At 47.5% G+C, this 22,968-nt stretch overlaps 1 protein-coding gene across 1 annotated transcript; it reads right to left on the bottom strand.

The window, feature by feature from the left end:
* Positions 1-252: 252 nt before the first annotated feature.
* On the bottom strand, positions 253-22,834 carry CPSF2 (cleavage and polyadenylation specific factor 2). Its single transcript, XM_040333630.1, has 15 exons — positions 22,728-22,834; positions 20,672-20,839; positions 18,748-18,907; positions 18,559-18,664; positions 17,462-17,591; positions 15,444-15,559; positions 13,570-13,757; positions 11,250-11,540; positions 9,763-9,863; positions 9,480-9,677; positions 9,247-9,399; positions 6,938-7,163; positions 4,285-4,587; positions 2,674-2,808; positions 253-678 (listed from the first exon to the last, which is right to left on the bottom strand). The coding sequence occupies exons 2-15, from the start codon at positions 20,818-20,820 to the stop codon at positions 586-588; spliced, it is 2,349 nt and encodes a 782-aa protein (XP_040189564.1). The 5' UTR covers positions 20,821-20,839; positions 22,728-22,834; the 3' UTR covers positions 253-585.
* Between the last annotated feature and the right edge of the window lie 134 nt (positions 22,835-22,968).

Here is a 22,968-nt window from a genome sequence, read left to right as displayed (position 1 = left end):
ATCCTCACAGTTCTATATTACACACAAGCGTTGGACCTCAAACAATAGAGGCAAATCTCAATGACGCAGTCAGAGGGGCCTGGATGGAAATGTTCAAACCAATATCCTGACGGAGACCTGGAGCATACATCTTTACTGGAAGAAGCACAGACATAATCTTGTCTGTTGGCCACATTTTACCGTTTTGTCTATTTTCATAGCTTTGCTTCAACATTATGACCTTTCATGTCAAGCATTTATGAGTGGGGGGGGGGGGGGGGGGGGGTGCAAATTTAGCACTGAAATAGGGCAAACTGCAATTATTTTCCTTTTTAAAGGCCTCGTATTCTCACTGCTATACCAGCAGATTTCAACAAAATAATATACATGAAGGAAAAAAAAAAAAAAAAAAGGATAAAACATAAAAATAATACAACTCTGCTTGTGACTCAAAACCCCACAAATGTTGTAGGGCTGAACAGGACTACAAAACAATATAAAAAAAAAAAAAAAAAACACAACTACTCCTGAAGAAGCAGCGGTCTTGGTCGGGTGATGATGGGGGCTCCAAGGTATAAAAGTTTTTTTTCCCCAGTAATCTTTGGATCAGACGATGGCGTACTGGGAATACAAGAGTTCTCGGATTTTGTAAAAGTCCTCACAGATGCACCCCTCTAAGCCGATGCGTCCCGTCTCCGTCTGCAAAGTAACAAAAGTAACAAAATGGATACAATTTTTTTTTTTTTTTTTTTTTTAGCAGATACAATGATGAAAACAATTTATATGGCAATGTATTTTTTCTTGCGCATGCATACGTCTAACCATTTGCTGACTGGTCCTTTTTCTCATATTTGTACACAAGTAAAACAATGATATAATCTCTATCTATATGAGAGAGAGAGAGAGAGAGAGAGAGAGAGCGCAGGGGCGTTGCTAGGGGGGTGCGGTCCGCACCTGGTTGACACCCGCTAGAGGGCTGACACCATCCCGTTTTTTTTTTTTTTAGCTAACATGCCCAGCAGGTAACACCCGCCAGAGGGGGGACACCGGGGCCGCAGCGCCGCTAAACACCGTACTGTATTGATTGGAGCGGTGCGAGCAGGGCATCTAGCCATGCAGGGAGGCTGCCTGTAACATTCCTCAGTCAGGCTATCCCCGTGTGAGTCGGAGTTGGTAGGTGGAGCTGTGGGTGTGGCTGCCTCCTCCTCTCCTCCCACAGACTCCTTCACCATCGATGATGCTGCAGCGAGAGGTGTGGACACAGCAGCCCCGCCCACAAGCCCGGGTCTTCATCTGCATTCATGCTATGTAAGTAAGTAAGTAAGTTACTCTGCAGTGTCACTACATAGAGTTCCAAGATGCACTGTGCCACCACAGCCTACCTTGTACCACCCAGCCTGCCCTGTACCACCCCAGCCTACCCTGTACCACCCAGCCTGCCCTGTGCAATGCCAGCCTACCCTGTACCACCCAGCCTGCCCTATGCAATCCCTGCCTGCCCTGTGCAATGCCAGCCTACTCTGTACCACCCAGCCTGCCTTGTGCAATGCCAGCTTAACCTGTACCACCCAGCCTGCCTTGTGCAATGCTAGCCTACTCTGTACCACCCAACCTGCCCTGTACCACCCCAGCCTGCCCTGTACCACCCAGCCTGGCCTGTACCCCCCCCCAGCCTGCCCTGTGCCACCCCAACTTGCCCTGTGCCACCCCAACTTGCCCTGTGCCACCCCAATCTGCCCTATGCCCCCATAACTTGCCCTATACCACCCCAACCTGCCCAATGCCACCCTAACTTGCCCTGTACCACCCCAACCTTTCCCATGCCCTCCCAACTTGCCCTATGCCACCCTAACTTGCACTATACCACCCCAACCTGCCCTGTGCCACCCTAACTTGCACTATGCAACCCTGACTTGCCCTATACCACCCAAACTACCCTATATCACCCCACTACACCAACCTGTATCTCTCTCTCTCTGAAATATATCTACCTCTCTCTCTATATCTCGCCAATGGATGTATGCCGGCACCCTCTGATCGGCGAGGAAACACACACACACAGGACGGAGCTCTGCCTACGTAAACAAAGCGGAGCTCTGACCTGTCATGAGGGATGGGCTGGACTTTTTATTTTTTTTCAACAACGGGAGCCGATCGGCAGGTACCGCGGGACTCAATGGACGCTGGCATCCGCCAATTATCCTGCAGAGAGACAGAATGGCGGTCTCCCTATGTGTACAAGGCAGATCGCCGTTCAGACAGGAGGGAAGAGATTACATTTGTGTATAGAAGCCATCTCTTCCCCTAGTAAATGGGCCTCCCCCACAGTACAGTAAAACACTGGCTAGGCACACATTTAACTCTTTGATCACCCTAGATGTTTAACCACTTCCCAGCCAGTGTCATTAAGTACAGTGACAGTGCATATTTTTTAGCACTGATCACTGTATTAGTGTCACTGGTTACCAGAAAGTGTCAGATAGTCTGCCGGTATATTGCAATTCTGCTGTAAGGTCGCTGATTGCCGCCATTACTAGCAAAAAATAAAAAAAATACTAAAATGTGCGTAGTGTGAATTTGGCCCCCTTAGATTCCTGTATTGTTGCAGCATTTGAGGAACAGCTAGTCCGAATGGGAACACTACACTCTGCCAAACTGTACCGGACACCACAGGCAGATGGCGCAGTCACTCACCCTGCGAACAGCCACCAAGTTGTTACAGACGAGGACTCCTCCCACAAATTCCGCCTGTATTCCTTCCCGGAGCAGGACCTGCTTGAAATCCGATAATCTTGGTTCGTTCATGAACACAGACTGATGTCCGGGAACCTGACAGACAAATCAATTCCAGGTCAGTCACAGGCTTAATACTTTTTTTTTTTTAAAACTACAGTCTTAGATTTTCACATAAAACAAACAGATACAGAACAGAACAAAGCAACATGGACTACAGTATCTACGCATGGGTCTTCAAACTATGGCCCTCCATTTGTTCAGGAACTACACTTACCATCATGTCTAGTCATGTCTGCGAATGACAAGCCTTTGACAATGAAGGAGAAGAAGGAGAAGAAGAAAGAAGGAGAAGAAGAAAGAAGGAGAAGAAGAAAGAAGGAGAAGAAGAAAGAAGGAGAAGAAGAAAGAAGGAGAAGGAGGGAGAAGGAGAAGGAAGAAGAAAGAAGGAGAAGGAGGGAGAAGGAGAAGGAGAAGGAAGAAGAAAGAAGAAAGAAGGAGAAGGAGGGAGAAGGAGGAGGAAGAAGAAAGAAGGAGAAGGAGAAGGAGGGAGAAGGAGAAGGAAGAAGAAAGAAGGAGAAGGAGGGAGAAGGAGGGAGAAGGAGAAGGAAGGAGAAGGAAGAAGAAAGAAGGAGAAGGAGGGAGAAGGAGAAGGAAGAAGAAAGAAGGAGAAGGAGGGAGAAGGAGAAGGAAGAAGAAAGAAGGAGAAGGAGGGAGAAGGAGGGAGAAGGAGGGAGAAGGAGGGAGAAGGAGGGAGAAGGAAGGAGAAGGAAGAAGAAGGAAGAAGAAAGAAGGAGGGAGAAGGAGAAGGAAGAAGAAAGAAGGAGGGAGAAGGAGAAGGAAGAAGAAAGAAGGAGGGAGAAGGAGAAGAAAGAAGGAGAAGGAGGGAGAAGGAGAAGGAAGAAGAAAGAAGGAGAAGGAGGGAGAAGGAGAAGGAAGAAGAAAGAAGGAGAAGGAGGGAGAAGGAGAAGAAAGAAGAAAGAAGAAGCTTTTTCTTGTCTCTATGCACTCCAGCAATGGCTTTGCGTCATTGATCAGGCTTCTTGATAGTGACAACACTGGACCCTACCCACACAATGTGTGTCATCACAGCTGCTTGGGGACAACACAAGAGTGCACTTGGTGGACAATTGTCACCCCATTACATGCGGCAGCATGGCAGGATCACCAGAGGTTACTTTAATCTTTTGAAAAAAAATACAAAGACTAAAAATTGAGACAACTTTGATTGGTTATGCAGAATTTATAAAGACCAACCAATAAAGTCAATGGCGTATTTAAAGTATATAATAAAGGGGAGTCAGGCTTTCATTTTTTCCATTATTAAAAGTGGAACTTTAATCAGAAAATGAAGTCCTGCTAGATAACTTCAGACTGGCCCCTATTGCAGGTATAGCTATGAAAAAATGTTAATAAGCATCTATAAATGTGCAACATCCAGTAATACTATCTCATCCTACTCTGCACATGCTCAGTTGCTCTCCATTTTTAGGCACTAAAATACTGAAGAAACTATTAGGTGAAGCAGGAGCTCCCTCTAATGGACACAAGAAAATAAGAGACACTACGCACCTCAGTACTCGTCAAAGGCTCCAAAGTAGGGATGACCTCGCTTTCCTCTGTAAACTCTTTGTCATCATCTCCAAACAGGCTCTTTATAACTTTCTGTTGAGCGATGGTGTTGGCATCCACTGGCGGTACGTCTACTTGCATCTCGCTGTCCTCCCCTTCCTCTTTCAACTCTCCTTCTTCCAAGATGACCCCGGTGTCGACCTTGGACACGCGCATGTCCAGCATGCCATCTATCCAGGCGAGCTCTGTGTCTTTAGCTTTGCAGAACTTAAGAGAGCTGACCAGGGAGTCTTTCAACCGGACCTGTAGGGAAGCAGTAAAAGGATTTCAAGAGCACCCCAACATCCAGTAGCAAGTCACAAGGAAATATATGAAAGTTAGCTTGGTGGAACACTATGGGGGGTTGATTTACTAAAACTGGAGAGTGCAAAATCCAGTGCAGCGCTGCATGGTAGCCAATCCGCTTCTAACTTCAGGTTGTTCAATAAAGCTTTGACTAAAAAACCTGGAAGCTGATTGTGTTTTTTTTTTTATGTAGAGCCGCACCAGATTTTGCACTTTTCAGTTTTAGTAAATCGACCTCTGTCTAGTTTGCATATCTGATTTTTTTAATACTATACAGCAGTGGTCTCCAAACTGCAGCCCTGGGGCCGGATGTGGCCCTTTGCATGCTTTTATCCGGCCCTTGAGGCAATATTCCCCACACTGTCAGCAACAGTGGGGCATAGCTCATGCCACTGGCAATAAGACACTATTCTTCCCACTGATACCAATAATGGGACACTATTCCTCCCACTGACACCATGAATGGGGCAATATATCTCCCGCTGACACCATCGATGTGACACTATACCTCCCACTGACACCATCGATGTGACACTATACCTCCCACTGACACCATCGATGTGACACTATACCTCCCACTGACACCATCGATGGGACACTATACCTCCCTATGATACCATCGATGGGACACTATACCTCCCACTGACACCATCGATGGGACACTATACCTCCCACTGACACCATCGATGGGACACTATACCTCCCACTGACACCATTGATGGGGCAATATATCTCCCACTGATACCAACGAAGGGGCAATATATCTCCCACTGACACCATCGATGGGGCAATATATCTCCCACTGATACCATCAATAGGGCCCTACTCCTCCCCCTACCAATGATGAGCTTTGTTTAGTCCTGCTGACACCAGGACATTTTCTTGCCCCACTGGTCATAGTCCGGCCCCCCTAAAGTTAGAAGGATAGTAAACTGGCCCTTTTGTTTATAAAGTTTGGAGACCCCTGCTATACAGTAATACCTCGGTTCACGAACAACTCGATTCAGGCAACAGAAGAGTTCACAAGAAAAAAATTTGGTACACAAACTCTGCTTCGTTTCACGAACACAAACCGCGGCCATGTTCCTTGCTCTGACACGTGGTCACAACTTCCTGTAGGTAAGATGGTGGTCACTGAGACACTCTGAAAGTGTACTGTGAAGACACTTACAGTATTGAGAAGCTTTTTAGCACATACTGTACATCCCTGTGCGCACTTGCTGTAAAACTTTTTGTGTGTGCTTTTTATCACATACTGTACTGTACATCGAGCATGGCTCCAAAGAAAATTCAGAGCAAGCATGGTGGTAAGAAGGATGTGCAGAGTAATAATGAAGGTGACTGTTCAGAGCAAGCATGTTGTTGAAAAGAATGTGCAGAGCGGTGACGCAGGCGACAAGAATGTGCAGAGCTGTGACGCAGGCGAAAAAGAATGTGCAGAGCTGTGACGCAGCGACAAGAATGTGCAGAGCTGTGACGCAGGCGACAAGAATGTGCAGAGCTGTAATGCAGGTGACAGGAATGTGCAAGGAAAATGCAGAGCGGTAATGCAGGTGACAAGAATATGCAGAGCAGTAATGCAGGTGACAAGAATATGCAGAGCAGTAATGCAGGTGACAAGAATATGCAGAGCAGTAATGCAGGTGACACGAATATGCAGAGCGGTAAATGCAGGTGACAATAATATGCAGAGCGGTAACGGAGGTGACAAGAATATGCAGAGTGGTAATGCAGGCGACAATGCAGGCGACAGGAATGTGCAAGGAATATGCAGAGCGGTAATGCAGGTGACAAGAATATGCAGAGCAGTAACGGAGGTGACAAGAATATGCAAGGAATATGCAGAGCGGTAATGCAGGTGACAAGAATATGCAGAGCGGTAACAGAGGTGACAAGAATATGCAGAGCGGTAACAGAGGTGACAAGAATATGCAGAGCGGTAACAGAGGTGACAAGAATATGCAAGGAATATGCAGAGCGGTAATGAAGGCGACAAGAATATGCAGAGCGGTAATGCAGGCTACAAGAATATGCAGAGCGGTAATGCAGGCGTCAAGAATGAATATCTCTCTTCATACTGTACTGCGTTTCAAATTTTTGTGGCTCAAAAACAAAAAAGCTCAGAACGGAATAACCCGATTTACATTAAACCCTATGGGAAAATTTGACTCAGCTTGCAGAGTCATGGAACGAATTAAGTTTGTGAAGCGAGGTATTACTGTAATTGTATCTGATAATTACAGTACTAAACAGAGTCACACTGCCATCTACAGGCTGCAAAGATCTCTGTATGTTGTCTTTCAATTACCTGGTAAATGTGCGTTTCACTAGTTGCATCCACAGTCTCGTGAAGTTTTGGGGTGTAAACCTTTATGTCTTTCCCTCCAAAAGCTCTGCAGGATTCTGCAAGGTCCTGGCTGGCGTCAGGGGGCCCGTGGACAATTACCAGCTGTCTAGGTTTCATCTGGTTAATGATCTTCTTGATGGAGTCACCGTCAGACCTCCCTTCATAGTCAATGTATGTGACTCTGGCCCTGGGGATTAAACAAGCTTGCAGTTAATGTAAACCAAAACTACGCATTCTGTTTTTACACAGCTATGAAAGGAAGGACGTTACTGATCTGCAAAGCATAAGGACCTGCTGACTGAATCCTGCCGTTTACAATGCGCGCGCCCTAAACCCGGAAATGGGCAGCAACATACCAGTACGTTGCTTTACCTGTACCGGCGGGTGGTCCGCAAGTGGTTAAAAATAAATAAATACAATAACGTGCCTTCCTTTAGGCTGGGTTCACAACAATGCGAATTGGAAGCAGCTTTCCCTGGCATCCAATTTGCATAGCAGGAGAATGCGACTGGCTCTCTATGGAGCCGGTTCACATATATCAGCAGCAGGTCCGGTGCGCTTTGCTGGAAAAAGTATGTGCGTTTTTTGGTCCGTTTCAGCCCAAAATTCGGGTTGAAATCGGACCTGAAACGGTGAACCAGGATGCACCGGACCCCATTCTGTGCGACAGATCCGTCTTAGGTGTGAACTAGGGCTGGAAAAAAAAAAATCGATTTGAATCTAGAATCGAGTTGCGATAATCTTTTATAATCTTTTTAGATTCTCCCCCCCCCCTCCCAGAAGACACCCGCTCCACGGACTAGACCGAAGCCCAGGATCACGGCGAGCCGCGGGCAGGATTTTTTAGGCTAGGCCGTGGCGTCGGCCTAGTCCGCGGCCTTTTCCCAAGATCGTGGTGGACTAGGCCGAAGCCGCAGCCTCGCCTAAAAACGTAGGACTGGTGTGCAGGGCTGATCCCACCCTATAGGCTCACTATGCAAGCCTCTTAGGGCCCCGCAAAGCTGCGGTGTGCCCCCCAAACTACTAGAGGTTCCCCCCGCTTCTCACTTTAATCTAAGATGTAATTTCCGACAGCAGAACACCCCCTCCCCCCGCTTCTCAACTTTAATGTGACATGTCACTGTCGTCAGCGCAACCCCCCCCTCCCCCCCGCTTCCATTTTCCATTCAACTTTAATGTGACATATCACTTAATATCGAATCGAGTTAAAAAAAATATATATATATTGCAGATTTTGTTTGGGGCCAAAATCGCCCATCTCTAGTGTGAACCCAGCCTCACAGGGAGTGGAGTCTGTTCTGATCAGCGGGGAGCTGTGAGTAGATCTCCTGCTGGTTCGGTGCTGAACAGTTTTTGTTTTATTTACATCTGTGCCATTCAGTATGTTCCCAACGGACACAAGCAGACCCACGATTGCTCTATGGGCAGCCAGATGTAAATGGACCACGCAATCTTGGTAGGCAAGTCTTAAAGGGGTGTTCCAGCCTTTTTTTACGTTTATTAAAAGTCAGCAGCTACAAAAAGTGTAGCTGCTGGCTTTTAATAAACAGACACTTACCTGCTTCACGGTTCCAGCTCCGCTCCGGCTGGGGCTCCGCTCCTCGCCCCCCCTCGCCAGCCGGCGTCTTCATTCCTAGTGTGGGCACCCAGCAGTGACAGCTTTCGGCTTCACGGCCAGGCACCCACTGCGCATGCGGCACTGCACTTGCGCGAGCGGCGCAGCGCCGTCCGATTGGACAGGCGCTCGCCTACAGGGAGGGGCTGCAATAAGGCGATTAAGCTAATCGCCTTACCAGCCCCTCAGCGGAAGGAGGAAGTGGGACAGGAAGTCCCACTCCTCCTGACCCCCCCACTACCCCCCCAAAAAAATTACATGCCAAATGTGGCATGTAAGGGGGGAAGGAGTGGATTAAGTGGAAGTTCCATTTTTAGGTGGAACTCCGCTTTAATGGAAACAAGTCTGTTTACATCTGCCTGTCCATAGGGCTGCATGAAACTTCCGATTTTGTCCACCTGATTGGAAATGCCCATGTGAAGGGAGCCCCAAAAAAAAAAGGATTTTTGTACTCACTGTAAAATCCATTTCTCTGAGTTCATAGACGGACACAGCCTTCATTGACCTTAGGGTTATGCTTCTTCCTACCAGGAGATCTCCTGGTAGGAAGAAGCATAACCCTAAGGTCAATGAAGGCTGTGTCCGTCTATGAACGAAAGAGAAAATGGAGTTTATGATCTATCAGACTCTAAACAGGGACGACAGGTTCACTTACTTTATCTCCATGGGCTCTGTTGTAGAGATGCACTTTGTGGGGACATCAGACAGGTCCTGGTCCATTGGTTCTTCTCCATTTGTCAAGCCGGACTCCAACTTGCTCTTCTCCTCCTCAGTCGCTTGAAGCTCTGGGACCAGGAAGTCTTCGGGCCTTGTACGAAAGCAATATGTTAATTTTGACGTGAACTGCCATACAAAAATCAGAAGAATCAAAAATGAAGAAAGCCTCACTTTATGATTTCTCCATATTCATCCCATTTGACACGCTCCTCGGTGGTGGGGAACATAGGGTAACACTTTTTGGCCAGTTTGAAGAAGCCCTTGCGGCTGCCCTCGTTCTTCATCATCAGGTCGTGTTTGGCCTTGTGTACAATCGGCTGATCGATGTCCTCTTCTATGTCGCTCTCATCGCTGGAGTCAATGTCGGCCCTGGGAGCGGAAAACAGAGATCCCAGTGAGAATAGGAGAGATTGTAGCTGCATGGAGTATGGTGATAAAACAATGCGGTACTCACTCTTTGGACTGTTCCAGCTTCTTGGCAGCTTCTTTCTTCAGTCTCTCTTTCTCTAAATATTCCTCCAGCTCCTTTCCTTCCAGTTTTACGCGTTTTCTAAGCTGAACATAAGAAAAAGGATTTTTATTTTTTTGACCAGATCTTCGGTTTGCTCACCAGCAAAGTGCACATAAATTTTATTTGGGTACAGCGTCACACGACCGTGCAATGGTCAGTTAACCACTTAACGACCGCCGCATGTACATATACGTCCACAGAATGGCACGTACAGGCAGATGGGCGTACCCGTACGTCCCTGCCTAGACTTGGGTCGGGGGTCCGATCGGGACCTCCCCCGGTACATGAGGCGGTTGGAAATCGTCTGGGAGCGATCCGGGATGAGGGGGCGGCTATTCGTTTCTAGCTACCCCCTCGCGATCGCTCCCCGGAGCTGAAGAACGGGGAGAGCCGTATGTAAACACTGCTTCCCCGTGCTTCACTGTGGCGGCTGCATCGATCGTGTGATCCCTTTTATAGGGAGACACAATCGATGACGTCAGACCTACAGCCACACCCCCCTACAGTTGTAAACACACACTAGGTGAAACATAACTCCTACAGCGCCCCCTGTGGTTAACTCCCAAACTGCAACTGTCATTTTCACAATAAACAATGCAATTTAAATGCATTTTTTGCTGTGAAAATGACAATGGTCCCAAAAATGTGTCAAAATTGTCCGATGTGTCCGCCATAATGTCGCAGTCACGAAAAAAATCGCTGATCGCCGCCATTACTAGTAAAAAAAAAAAAAAAAAATTCATAAAAATGCAATAAAACTATCCCCTGTTTTGTAAACGCTATAAATTTCGTGCAAACCAACCGATAAACGCTTATTGCGATTTTTTTTTACCAAAAATATGTAGAAGAATATGTATCGGCCTAAACTGAGGAAAAAAATGTTTTTTTAATATATTTTTGGGGGATATTTATTATAGAAAAAAGTAAAAAATATAGAATTTTTTTCAAAATTGTCGCTCTATTTTTGTTTAGAGCGCAAAAACTAAAAACCGCAGAGGTGATCAAATACCACCAAAAGAAAGCTCTATTTGTGGGGAAAAAAAGGACGTCAATTTTGTTTGGGAGCCACGTCGCACGACCGCGCAATTGTCTGTTAAAGCGACGCAGTGCCGAATCGCAAAACCTGGCCTGGGCCTTTAGCTGCATTTTGGTCCGGGGCTTAAGTGGTTAAAGCAACGCAGTGCAGAGTCGCAAAAAATTTGCCTGGTCAGGAACAGGGGGTAAACCTTCCGGAGCTCAAGTGGTTAATTAAAGTGTATTTTTCCCCCCCAAAAATGTGTGTTTGAAAAACCGCTGCGCAAATATCGAGTGACAGGCTTCAATAACCTCTAGTCACGAAAGGGTTACTGATTAACACTTGCCCCTTGGACACAAATAAGTAAAATATCTAAACCAAGTACCTGTGTCCATTAAGCCAGGCTGTGACATACCTCAATATCTATGATCTTCTCGGATGGGTTATCGATCAGATATCGGCTGAGGGTTCCAGGAGAGGTGCGGTAGGTGAGAATAATGGAGTTTTTGGGATCCTGACACCACTGGATGAACAGCTCTCTGGAGAAACCACATTCCAGGTCAGGCTGGCTGGCCAGCACCACTTTCGGACTAGGGACACGAGCGAGGTCTGCGAAGCCGTGACACAAGGTGAGGTGTCGGAACTGAAAGGGATTGTTCCTCTTGTCTTCAAAACATCTCATCAGTTTATCGCTCATCCACTCCACCTGTGATACAAAGCAGGTACATATTTGCAATCCAAAAAAAAAAACAGTTGCTAGGAGACAGGAGTTTGAGCAATCGCCAATACAAAGTGCACAGCAATCACTACAGCACCAACATATAACTAAAACTAGGGTTGTCCCAATACCAAGCATTTGCGCAAATGCTCCCGATGCTTCACCCGATACTTGTACTGTCAGCGGTGATCAGTGCATGGGGAAGTTACAAGTGTCTCTCTCTCTCTCTGCGGCTTTCAGGTGCTTGTGACTCCCCCCCACACGATCACCGCTGACTGTCCCGTGTCCTCCTCCAGCCCCCCTCCGTTTTGCTGCAGTCTCCCTCCCTTCGTGTCCCCCGCCGTGTTTCTCCCTCCCTCCGTGTTTCTCTCTCCCTCTGTGTATTCCGCCGTGTATCCCTCCGTGTATTCCTCCATGTATCCCGCAGAAAAAAAAAAGGAAGAATAAAAAATATTATTGTAGAAAATAACAAAAAAAGAAAAAGAAAAAACACACTGGGCCGGATTCAGAAAGAGATACGCCATCGTATCTCTGAGTCCGTCCGGTCGTATCTATGCGACTGATTCAGAGAATCAGGTTACGCATAGATATCCCTAAGATCCGCCAGGTGTAAGTGTCTTACACCGTCGGATCTTAGGCTGCAATTTCAGGCTGGCCGCTAGGTGGCGCTTCTGTATGTTTTACGCGAGGAATATGCAAATTAGGATTTACGCCGATTCAGAAATGAACGACCGCCCGGCGTTTTTTTTTTTACGTTGTTTGCGCTCGGCTTTTTCCGGCGTATAGTTACCCCTGCTATATGAGGCGTAGCTAATGTTAAGTATGGCCGTCGTTCCCGCGCCGAGTTTTGAAATTTTACATCGTTTGTGTAAGCCGTTCGCGAATACGGCTGGACGTAATTTACGTTCACGTCGAAACCCATGACGTCCTTGCGACGTCATTTAGAGTAATGCACACTGGGATATTTTACGGACGGCGCATGCGCCGTTCAAAAAAAAAAGCTTAAAAAACGCGGGGTCAAGACACATTTAAATAATACACGCCCCCAACATCCCCATTTGAATTACGCGGCCTTACGCCGCAACACATACGTTACGCCGCCGTAACTAAGGGCGCAAGTTCTTTCTGAATAAAGAACTCACTCCTAAAGTTAGAGCGGCGTAAGTATTGGAGCGAGTACTTGAAAAAAAAGTATCGGTACTTGTACTCGGTCTTAAAAAAGTGGTATCGGGACAACCCTAACTAAAACCAATACATCGAAGTATGGCCTGGATTCACATACATCGGCGCATATTTCTGCCGGCGTAGCGCATCTCATATGCGCTACGCCAACGTAACACAGGGAGGCAAGCACAGTATTCACAAAGCACTTGCTCCCAACGTTGCCCCGGCGTAACGTAAATTCGTAGGTGTAAGCTGGCCTAATTCAAAGTAGGTGGAAGTGGGCGTGATCCATTTAAATGAAGCGTGACCCCATGCAAATGATGGGCCGAACGAACAGCGCATGCGCCATCCCGTGGACGTATCCCAGTGCACATGCTCAGAATCACGTCGAATATACTCCCTAAGATACAACGGCTCAATGCCTACGACGTGAACGTAACCTACGCCCAGCCCTATTCACGTACTACGTAAACAACGTAAAATACGACGGCTGTTCCCTGGTCCATACCTTTGCATGAGTTTCGCCTCATAGATGGCTAATAACTTTACGCCGGACGTAAGCCTTACGCAAACCGCGTATATTATGCGCCGGGCGCAACTACGCTTGTGAATCGGCGTATCTCCCTCATTTGCATATTTGCAATGAGGCGGCCAGCGTAAATATGCGCCGGCAAGTTACGTCGGTCGGAGGAAGCCTATTTTCAGGCGTATCTAGTTCTATGGGCACGGCCCATAGATAAGACGGCGCACATTTACACTTACGTGGCGTATCTCGAGATACGTCGGCGTAAGTGTTACGTGAATCCGGGCCAATATGTATAAAGCAAACTTATAACTGCAGCACGGGACTTACCTGAGACTTGGAAAACTCCACCACATTGTAGCTCACGTTATTGAGAAGTGCCAGGGAGTATACACCGAGTCCAGCGTCTTTGGTCCTCCAAATCTGATCGAGCAACTGTGCAAGTTCCAGCACCCTTCCAGCCGTGTCCACCGCTATTAACACATTGCCGTCACCGCGAAGGGTCTCCAGGACGTTTGCTGCACACAAAAATATAAGACAGCGCAGTTAAAACACTCAGACTCAAGTCAGGAGCATATTCAGTGTACTTCTTCAATGGGTTTTAACCACTAAAATACTAGGCACTTTTACCCCCTTCCTGCTCAGGCCAATTTCCAGCTGTCAGCGCTATCACATTTTGACTGACAATTGCGCGGTCATGCTACACTGTACCCATATGACATTTTTTATCATTTTGTTCACATAAATAGAGCTTTAACCACTTGAGCCCCGGGTCATTGTAAAATGACGGCTTCACGGTGGCTCTGAAAATCCAACAGGACGTCATATGACGTCCTGGATTCCTCCGGCCACTGGGGGGCGCGCGAGCGCCCGGCACGTCCCCGAGATGCCGATGCGCGTGCCTGGCGGTCGCGATATCCGCCAGGTACCCGTGATCGGTAATGACAGAGCAGGGACGTGGAGCTCTGTGTGTAAACACAGAGCTCCACGTCCTGTCAGGGGAGAGAGGAGACCGATCTGTGTCACCTCCCCCAGTCACCCCCCTCCCCCCACAGTTGGAACACAATACAGGTACACATTTAACCCCTTCCTCACCCCCTAGTGTTAACCCCTTCAATGCCAGTCACATTTATACAGTAATTAGTGCATATTTATAGCACTGATCGCTGTATAAATGTGAATGGCGCCAAAAATGTGTCAAAAGTGTCCGATGTGTCCGCCATAATGTCGCAGTCCCAATAAAAAAAAAAAATAAAAAAAAACGCAGATCGCCGCCATTACAAGTAAAAAAAATAAAATTAAAAAAACAAATTAATAATAATAATAATAATAATAATAATAATAATTCTGTCCCATATTTTGTAAGCGCTTATTGCGATTTTTTTTTTTACCAAAAATATGTAGAAGAATACGTATCGACCTAGACCGAGAAAAAAAAAAAAATTTTGAAAAAAATTGTTGCTTTTTTTTGTTTATAGCGCAAAAAATAAAAACCGCAGAGGTGATCAAATACCACCAAAAGAAAGCTCTATTTGTGGGGAAAAAAGGGCGTCAATTTTGTTTGGGAGCCACGTCGCACGACCGCGCAATTGTCAGTTAAAGCGACGCAGTGCCGGAAGCTGAAATTTCACCTGGGCAGGAGGGGGGGTATATGTGCCCGGTAAGCAAGTGGTTAAAATTGTCCGCCAACTAATGTGTGTTGTCGGGATATCCGATTGTGTGTACACAAGTCCGAACAAAACTCCAAAGTACAAACACGCATGCTCGGAAGCAATGCTCACCATAACACAACATTAGCAGAAGTTGCCCAAAGGGTGGTGCTAAAGAGCAAAAAAAAAAAAAAAAAACACGTTGTTTCGCGTTTGTTGGCTGACAATTCTTTGCCGTTTGTATGCAATACAAGTTTCTGGCCAATGCTCTTCGGACAAAAGTCCTACGCTTTGTCCGCAGAAAATTTGATCGTGTGTACCAGGCTTTACACAGTCTCCCTCTGTACTGAAAAAAAGGACTGTATACGGTATTTACAGGCAGAAAAAAAAATGTTTTACTATCCAAAGTTAAAAAACAACAAAAGCAGAAGATTTAATAGATGGAAAGTTGAAAAAAAAATTACTAAAAGTTCCACTTTAAGTTCTAAAGTCCCACTGACTGGTGCAACAACTAGAAATATGCAGACAGCAACAGGAGAAGAGATCGGTACATACTTAGTAGTTGTTCATCTCTTTGCTTTCTTCTCGGCTGGACATAAGTAGCATTAAAACTGTCTGTGATGAGCAGAGATGGGCGGCTAATCATTTCCAGTGAGCAGCCATTTAAATGTCTACCAAAATAATAAAAGACAAAATTAGAAAATAACAACACAAAATGACAACAACAGGAACATGAAAACTAAAAAGGAGAATTCTGGGTGGTTTTCATAGAATGCAAGAGAAAAAAAATGCTTTGCGAGGTTATTAAAGTGAAGTTGTAATGAGATCTTACACAGGGGACATATTTATAATGCTGTCAGTACCCCAATTCATAAACATACAGTATCTCACAAAAGTAAGTACACCCCTCACATTTCTGTAAATATTTTCTTCTATCTTTTCATGTGACAACACTGAAGAAATGACACTTTGTATCTATAATGTTGTGTAGTGAGTGTACAGCTTGTATAACAGTGTACATTTGCTGTCCCCCTCAAAATAACTCAACACACAGCCATTAATGTCTAAACCGCTGGCAACAAAAGTGAGTACACCACTAAGTGAAAATGTCCAAATTGGGTCCAATTAGACATTTTCCCTCCCCGGTGTCATGTGACTTGTTAGTGTTACAAGGTCTCAGGTGTGAATGGGGAGCAGGTGTCTTAAATTTGGTGTTATCGCTCTCACTCTCTCATACTGGTCACTGGAAGTTCAACATGGCACCTCATGGCAAAGAACTCTCTCTGAAAAAAATAATTGTTGCTCTACATAAAGATGGTCTAGGCTATAAGAAGATCGCCAAGACCCTGAAACTGAGCTGCAGCACGGTGGCCAAGGCCATACAGCGGTATAACAGGACAGGTTCTACTCAGAACAGGCCTTGCCATGGTCGACCAAAGAAGTTGAGTGCACGTGCTCAGCGCTTATCCAGAGGTTGTCTGAGAAATAGACGTATGAGTGCTGCCAGCATTGCTGCAGAGGTTGAAGGGGTGGGGGGTCAGCCTGTCAGACCATACGCCGCACACTGCATAAAATTGGTCTGCATGGCTGTCATCCCAGAAGGAAGCCTCTTCTAAAGATGATGCACAAGAAAGCCTGCAAACAGTTTGCTGAAGACAAGCAGACTAAGGACATGGATTACTGGAACCATGTCCTGTGGTCTGATGAGACCAAGATAAACTTATTTGGTGTCAGATGGTGACAAGCGTGTGTGGCGGCAACCAGGTGAGAAGGACAAAGACAAGTGTGTCTTGCCTACAGTCAAGCATGGTGGTGGGAGTGTCATGGTCTGGGGCTGCATGAGTGCTGCCGGCACTGGGGGGCTACAGATCATTGAGGGAACCATGAACATGTACTGTGACATACTGAAGCAGAGCATTATCCCCTCCCTTCAGAGACTGGACCGCAGGGCAGTATTCCAACATAACGACCCCAAACATACCTCCAAGACCACCACTGCCTTGCTAAAGAAGCTGAGGGTAAAGGTGATGGACTGGCCAAGCATGTCTCCAGACCAAAACCCTATTGATCATCTGTGGGGCTCCTCAAACGGAAGATGGAGGAGCGCAAGGTCTCCAACATCCACCAGCTCTGTGATGTCATCATGGAGGAGGGGAAGAGGAATCCAGTGACAACCTGTGAAGCTCTGGTGACCTCCATGCCCAAGAGGGTTAAGGCATTGCACAAAATATTGACACTTTGGGCCCAATTTTGGACATTTTCACTTCGGGGTGTACTCACTTTTGTTGCCAGTTATTTTGAGGGGACAGCAAATTTACACTGTTACACAAGCTGTACACTCACTACTCTACATTGTAGCAAAGTGTCATTTCTTCAGTGTTGTCACATGAAAAGATAGAAGAAAATATTTATAATGTTTGGGGGTTCTGAGCAAATTTCTAGCAAACAAATGATGATTTTTACATGTAGGAGAAAAATGTGAGAATTGGCTTGGGTGACAAGTGGTTAAATTCCTCTACAGGTAAAGAAGAGGACCCCTTTAAGCTGTGCTCTTGTGAGACCCCGTGACTTACATCTCCCTTTTGTGGTTGAAGTCTACAGCGTATATAATCTCCTCCTCCCCGTCCTTTACAATCTTCCATATGGTGCCTCCGATCATGTGACCAGCTGGCAACGGGGCGATAGACAAACCGTGTCCTTTTCCTGCAGAAGAAGAAAGTGTGGATCAGTAATATAAAAGGGAATTATTTGGTTAACTTTAAATGTAATGTAGGTTTGACCTCTCGTTGCCTACATAACACATGTGCAGAAGGTGGGCTTTAAAGGGGTGTTCCATAATTTTTTTATGTTTATTAAAGTCAGCAGCTACAAAAAGTGTAGCTGCTGGCTTTTAATAGACATACACTCACCTGCTCCACGTTCCAGCGACGCGCCAGCTGGGGCGCCGCTCCTCTCCCCCCTCTCCCGCCAGCCACTTCATTCCAAGTGTGGGCATCCAGCCGTGACAGCTTTCAGCTTCACGGCCAGGCACCCACAGCGCATGCGCGAGCGCCATCCAATTGGACAGGCGATCGCTTGGGACCTGTCACGTGTCCCAGGCGATCGCCTACAGGGAGGGGCTGCAGAAAGGCGATTAGACTATTCGCCTTAGCAGCCCCTCGGCGGAAGGAGGAAGTGGGACAGGAAGTCCCACTCCTCTTGAAGCCCCCACTCCCCCCCCAAAAAAAATGACATGCCAAATGTGGCATGTAAGGGGGCGAGGAGTGGATTAAGCGGAAGTTCCACTTTTGGGTGGAACTCCACTTTAACACCTACACGCCGCACATAAGCGTCCATGGGTGGCAGTTGGTCATAAGACTAAGCGCTGATCTATTGTGTGAAACGCGTCAGCTGCACATCCCCTGCCTTTGCCAAACATGAAGTGATTGTATTGGATTTTATCTGCTATTCAAGATGCAATAAAGATGCCTTCAACGGTGTGCGGCCGTCCAGGATTGCTCTTTTTCTCCTAATTCGTTGCAGAGCCTGCACCTGAAGGTTCCAACAGGGCGTGTGCTTCAGAGGTTTTGGGTTTGGAGCGGCAATTTCCCTCTACAATTATCATTTTTTTCCTAAAGGTGAATTTAGCCTTTACCAGCCTACAGATCGCAGCACATTCTTCAATGCCTACCTTTCAGATGGACGATCTGTGAGAATTTCAGCTGCTGTATCTTATCAAACGCCGAATCCACATCATCCAGGGTGTACAAATTAAAATCTTCTGTGTTGTGTCGAGACTGAAATATGAAAACAATTACAACTTTACACATTCTCTGAAAAAATGTAGACTTGAAGAGATACGAGAAGAAGTAATACTGACCTGGTACAAGTCATACATAAACATCTGCCCCATCTTATATACAGGGATTGTAGCATATATAGCACAGTTTAATCCTAGCTTGCCCACGGCGTAGGGGAGCGCTCCGAGGTGTAGGGGATCTGGATGAGAAAGAAGCACAGCATCTATCTGATGTACATACCTAGGAGGAAAACCGAACAGAAATACTCAGGTTAACGCAAAGGCAGTAATCTCCCTGGTTCATTTGTTTACATCTCCAAGATCATTTGTTTACATCTCCCAAAGCGTGCTTTAATATTTTTTCAGTAACATTTTTTTCCAGCAGAGGTCCGAGTGTCATATTGGTGACGACCCAGATCCTTCACATCACAGCCTCCCGTGTTTTCTATTGCCCCTGTAGATACCTGTGTTTTTCTAGGGCAAAAAAACATAGATCTCTGCACAAGTGTGAACAAGCCTTACTTCAGTGCCCTCAGTCCCCCCTTCACAGCACATACCTCCCTTTTACATCACAGTCCCCCATCATAGACAGACCCATCAGTGACCCCCCCCCCCCCCAACCCATTACAGACCATCCCATCACAGTGTTTCTCTTTAAAGACCCCCTCCATCACAACCCCCCCACCCCGATTAGACTCCTCCACCCCCATCGTAGACCCCCTTCCACAAACACAGATGCTCCCCACCACAGAGCCCCCTCAACCCCCCCCCCCCCTCTCTATCACAGACCACCCTGATTAGACTCCTCCACCTCCCCCTCTCCCCCACAAACACAGATTCCACCCCCCCACAAACACAGATGCTCCCCATCACAGAGCCCCCTCAACCCCCCTTCTATCACAGACCACCCCCCCCACCCCTATTAGACTCCTCCACCTCCCCCCCTCCCCTCCCACAAACACAGATTCCACCCCCCACAAACACAGATGCTCCCCACCACAGACCCCCCTCCAATACAGATCCCCCCATTACAGACCCCACTCCATCACACAGTGGTAAACGACAGCCCACTCCCTCCCTCCTCCTCCATGCCCCCTAACCAGCTAAACACAATGGGGGTAGGATATTACATTTAGATTGACGGAGGCGTCACCTCCCTCTTATTTTACACAGGCTGGAGGGGTGTGACACAGTTTGTGACTGGCAGAAATCCGCCCACACCAAGGTATTGCCAAACAATAATAAAGATTTGATTTCAAATATATATTTGTATGGGAATTTAAAACAGTTAATTAAAGCGGAGTTCCGGACAAAAAAATTAAAAATAAAACCCAGTAGCTACACATACTGCAGCTGCTGGCTTTTAATAATAGGACACTAACCTGTTCTGGAGTCCAGCGATGTCGGGACCGCAGCTGACGTTTCCATCAGCTGTCGGCAGCTGCCGCCGCCATTGTGGGTATGGGAACCCAAACGTGTAGCCTTTCGGCGAGAACCCTACGGCGCATGTGTGAAGCCCCGCTCCTCTCTCCTATTGGCTCAGAGGTGAGGAGGAGGGAGCCCCACGGTGACGTCACGGGCCAAAGACAGGTATCCTGTCCCCCCTCCCCTCAAAAGGTGCCAATTGTGGCACCAGAGAGGGGGGGGGGATCAAATGTGCGGAAGTTCCACTTTAGGGTGGAACTCTGCTTTAATATTGGTCTTTTATTCTCATTTTGTAGTCCAAAGGCCGTCTTTTGTTGTTGTTTTTTTTTTTTTTTTTAAACATGCAACCAGCAGCAGAGGACTAGATGCTCCTCCTGCTTATGTTTCCCTGCAGACAGGCAGGGAGAGAGCTGGGTCATGTGACAGCTGAATATCGATTAGGAAAAAGGGACTTTATCCATATACAGAAATAGAAGGGACAATGTAAATTAAACAGCATGTGTTTACTATCATTTTAAAGTTTACACCCGAGATCTGTGTCTAGTAATGAGTAGGAAAGAATCCTCGATATGACACTTACTTTTTGATGGCTTCAATGATCTCCATAGAAAAATTTTCATCCCAGCCACAGTCAAGTAGAAAGCGAAATTCATCCACCTGCAGCAAGTAGCAGAGGGCCGACTCCTCCTGCGCTCCAGAGAGCGTCGTCAGCTTGATGATGGAGGTCATCCTGGCAGCTGCTGCTAACCTGATAAAAGAAAATGTATTTTAGGTACTTATATAGCGGCGTCAATTTACGCAGCACTTTATATATGTATTCTACATTCACATCAGTCGCTGCCCTCAAGGAGCTTACATTCTACAGTCCCCAACTCACATTCATAGTACATACATATATAAGGGCCAATTGATCTACCAGCATGTTTATGGAGTACCAGAGTACCGGAGGAAACCCACGCCGGCACAGGGAGAACATGCAAACTCCAGGCAGGTAGTGCCATGGTTGGGATTCGAACCAACGACCCCAGTGCTGCCAGGCGGAAATGCTAACCACATTGTGATGCTGTGATTGGCCCACAACTATCACAGGATACAGGGTGCTGCGATTGGCCCAGATCACACACAGTAGTAAACAATGATGTCATGAATGGATTGCATTACTGTTGTTTACTAGGTGTCATGTGATCGCACAGCGATCATGTGGTATCTGAGATACTCACAGTGGCCCGATACCGAGCACCGCAATCCGCTGTGTCAGGTGGACACAGATGGCAGATGAGTGGGGCGATGTACCGGTACATCATAATGCTTGTGGAAGTTGGTGGCCAGCAGTAAAATTACTGTTGGATGGTCGACAAGTGGTTAAGAAACAAGCATATAAATAATACATGCAGATATAATCTCACCATAAACTCTCCTTAAAGCGGATGTCCGCTGAAAAAAAAAATATTAAAAGTCAGCAGCTACAAATACTGCAGCTGCTGACTTTTAACATCGGCACACTTACCTGTCCTGGAGTCCAGCGCCGCCCGCAACAGAGGACGAGCGATCGCTCGTCACTCTGCTGCCCCCCCCGCCATCCTCGGTGAGGGAACCAGGAAGTGAAGCGCTCCGGCTTCACTACCCGGCTCCCTACGGCGCATAAGCGAGTTGCGCTGCGCCTGCTGATTGGCTCCCGCTGTGCTCTGGGAGCCGAGTGTTCCCAGAGCACAACGCGGGGGGGGGGGGGGCACAGGACGTGACGTCCTGCCCGCATTCTGCCCGTAGACGGTGGCCGGAAGTGGGTGCAAATACCTGTCTTTAGACAGGTATCTCCACCCCCTCCCCCCTGAAAGGTGTCAAATGTGACACCGGAGGGGGGGAGGGTTTCCGATCAGCAGGAGAGCCACTTTAGGTATGAATGAATGAATGAATGAATGAAAAACTTATAAAGCGCGGCGCATGCGAACTGAATCGCTTCTGGGCGGTATACGTGGGTCCCTTTAAACGGGATAGCAGGTGTGCGTGCCCGCTGCACAGCGGGAGTGCCGATGCTCGTGACCGACGGTGTCCGCCGGGCACCCGCGATTGCCCGCAATCATGGCAGGACCATGGATCTGTGTGTGTAATGATGGGGTGTAAACACACAGATCCACGTCCTGTCAGCGGTGAGGAGACGGCTGTGTGTTCCCAGTACAGAGGAACACACATCGGTCTCCGCCACTTACAGCAAATTCCACGTCGCCCTGGACCGCTGGCTACAGCTGCTCAGGTTCGGTGATTTCCGTCGGCTTAGATTGCACCTGCGCAGTCAAGAGGGGAACCAAATCGATAGGAGAAACCATATCGGCAGATCACCAGCAACAACAAACCATGCCCCCCCCCCCCCCCCAAGTGCTGCCTCTGACTCCAGGACAAGCAGGTAGCCAGTGAAACCAGAACTTGTCATTTGAGGTGAAGCTGGAGGATCAGCATGACAGGGCCCCTTTAAAGTGGTTGCCCTGGGCAACAGCGGCCTTGTCCCAGTTGTTGGGGGGGGGGGGGGAGCTGGGGTCTCACTCTCTACAGCAACTCCTGCTGGTTGCTATGGGTAACAGTCACTCCTTCTCTGGCCTCCATAGGCAGGACTCCGCTCGGTGAGGTCCTTAGCCGGTTACCTGTCACAGCACTCTGACCCTCAGCGCTCCCCGCTCAACCCATGCACCGGTTTCACCACCAGCCCTCCATCCGCTACTACCCGCACTGCGCATGACCGGAAACTGACCGGCACCGTTCAAGTCTGGGGGGGCGGTTGATGTCCGGGACAGAGGCGGCATACACCGACCCGCCAGCTGTGTACCGGCACTGTATTGGCTTCTCTACAACAACACACAGGTACACCCCGGCGCGGCTTTCTCT

This window comes from Rana temporaria, chromosome 13, assembly GCF_905171775.1.
Source record: "Rana temporaria chromosome 13, aRanTem1.1, whole genome shotgun sequence".
NCBI classification, from domain to species: Eukaryota; Metazoa; Chordata; class Amphibia; order Anura; family Ranidae; genus Rana; species Rana temporaria.
Note: the sequence above shows the minus strand (reverse complement) of the source record. Positions and strands in the feature narration are given on the sequence as shown.

Excerpts from the sequence above, each read along its gene's own strand:
- CPSF2 (XM_040333630.1), bottom strand. The coding sequence starts at position 20,820 with ATGACCTCCATCATCAAGCTGACGACGCTCTCTGGAGCGCAGGAGGAG. Across the intron at positions 11,541-13,569 it reads TGGAGTTTTCCAAGTCTCAG|GTGGAGTGGATGAGCGATAA; the intron begins GTAAGTCCCGTG and ends TTTGTATCACAG. Across the intron at positions 9,678-9,762 it reads AAGCTGGAACAGTCCAAAGA|GGCCGACATTGACTCCAGCG; the intron begins GTGAGTACCGCA and ends TTCCGCTCCCAG.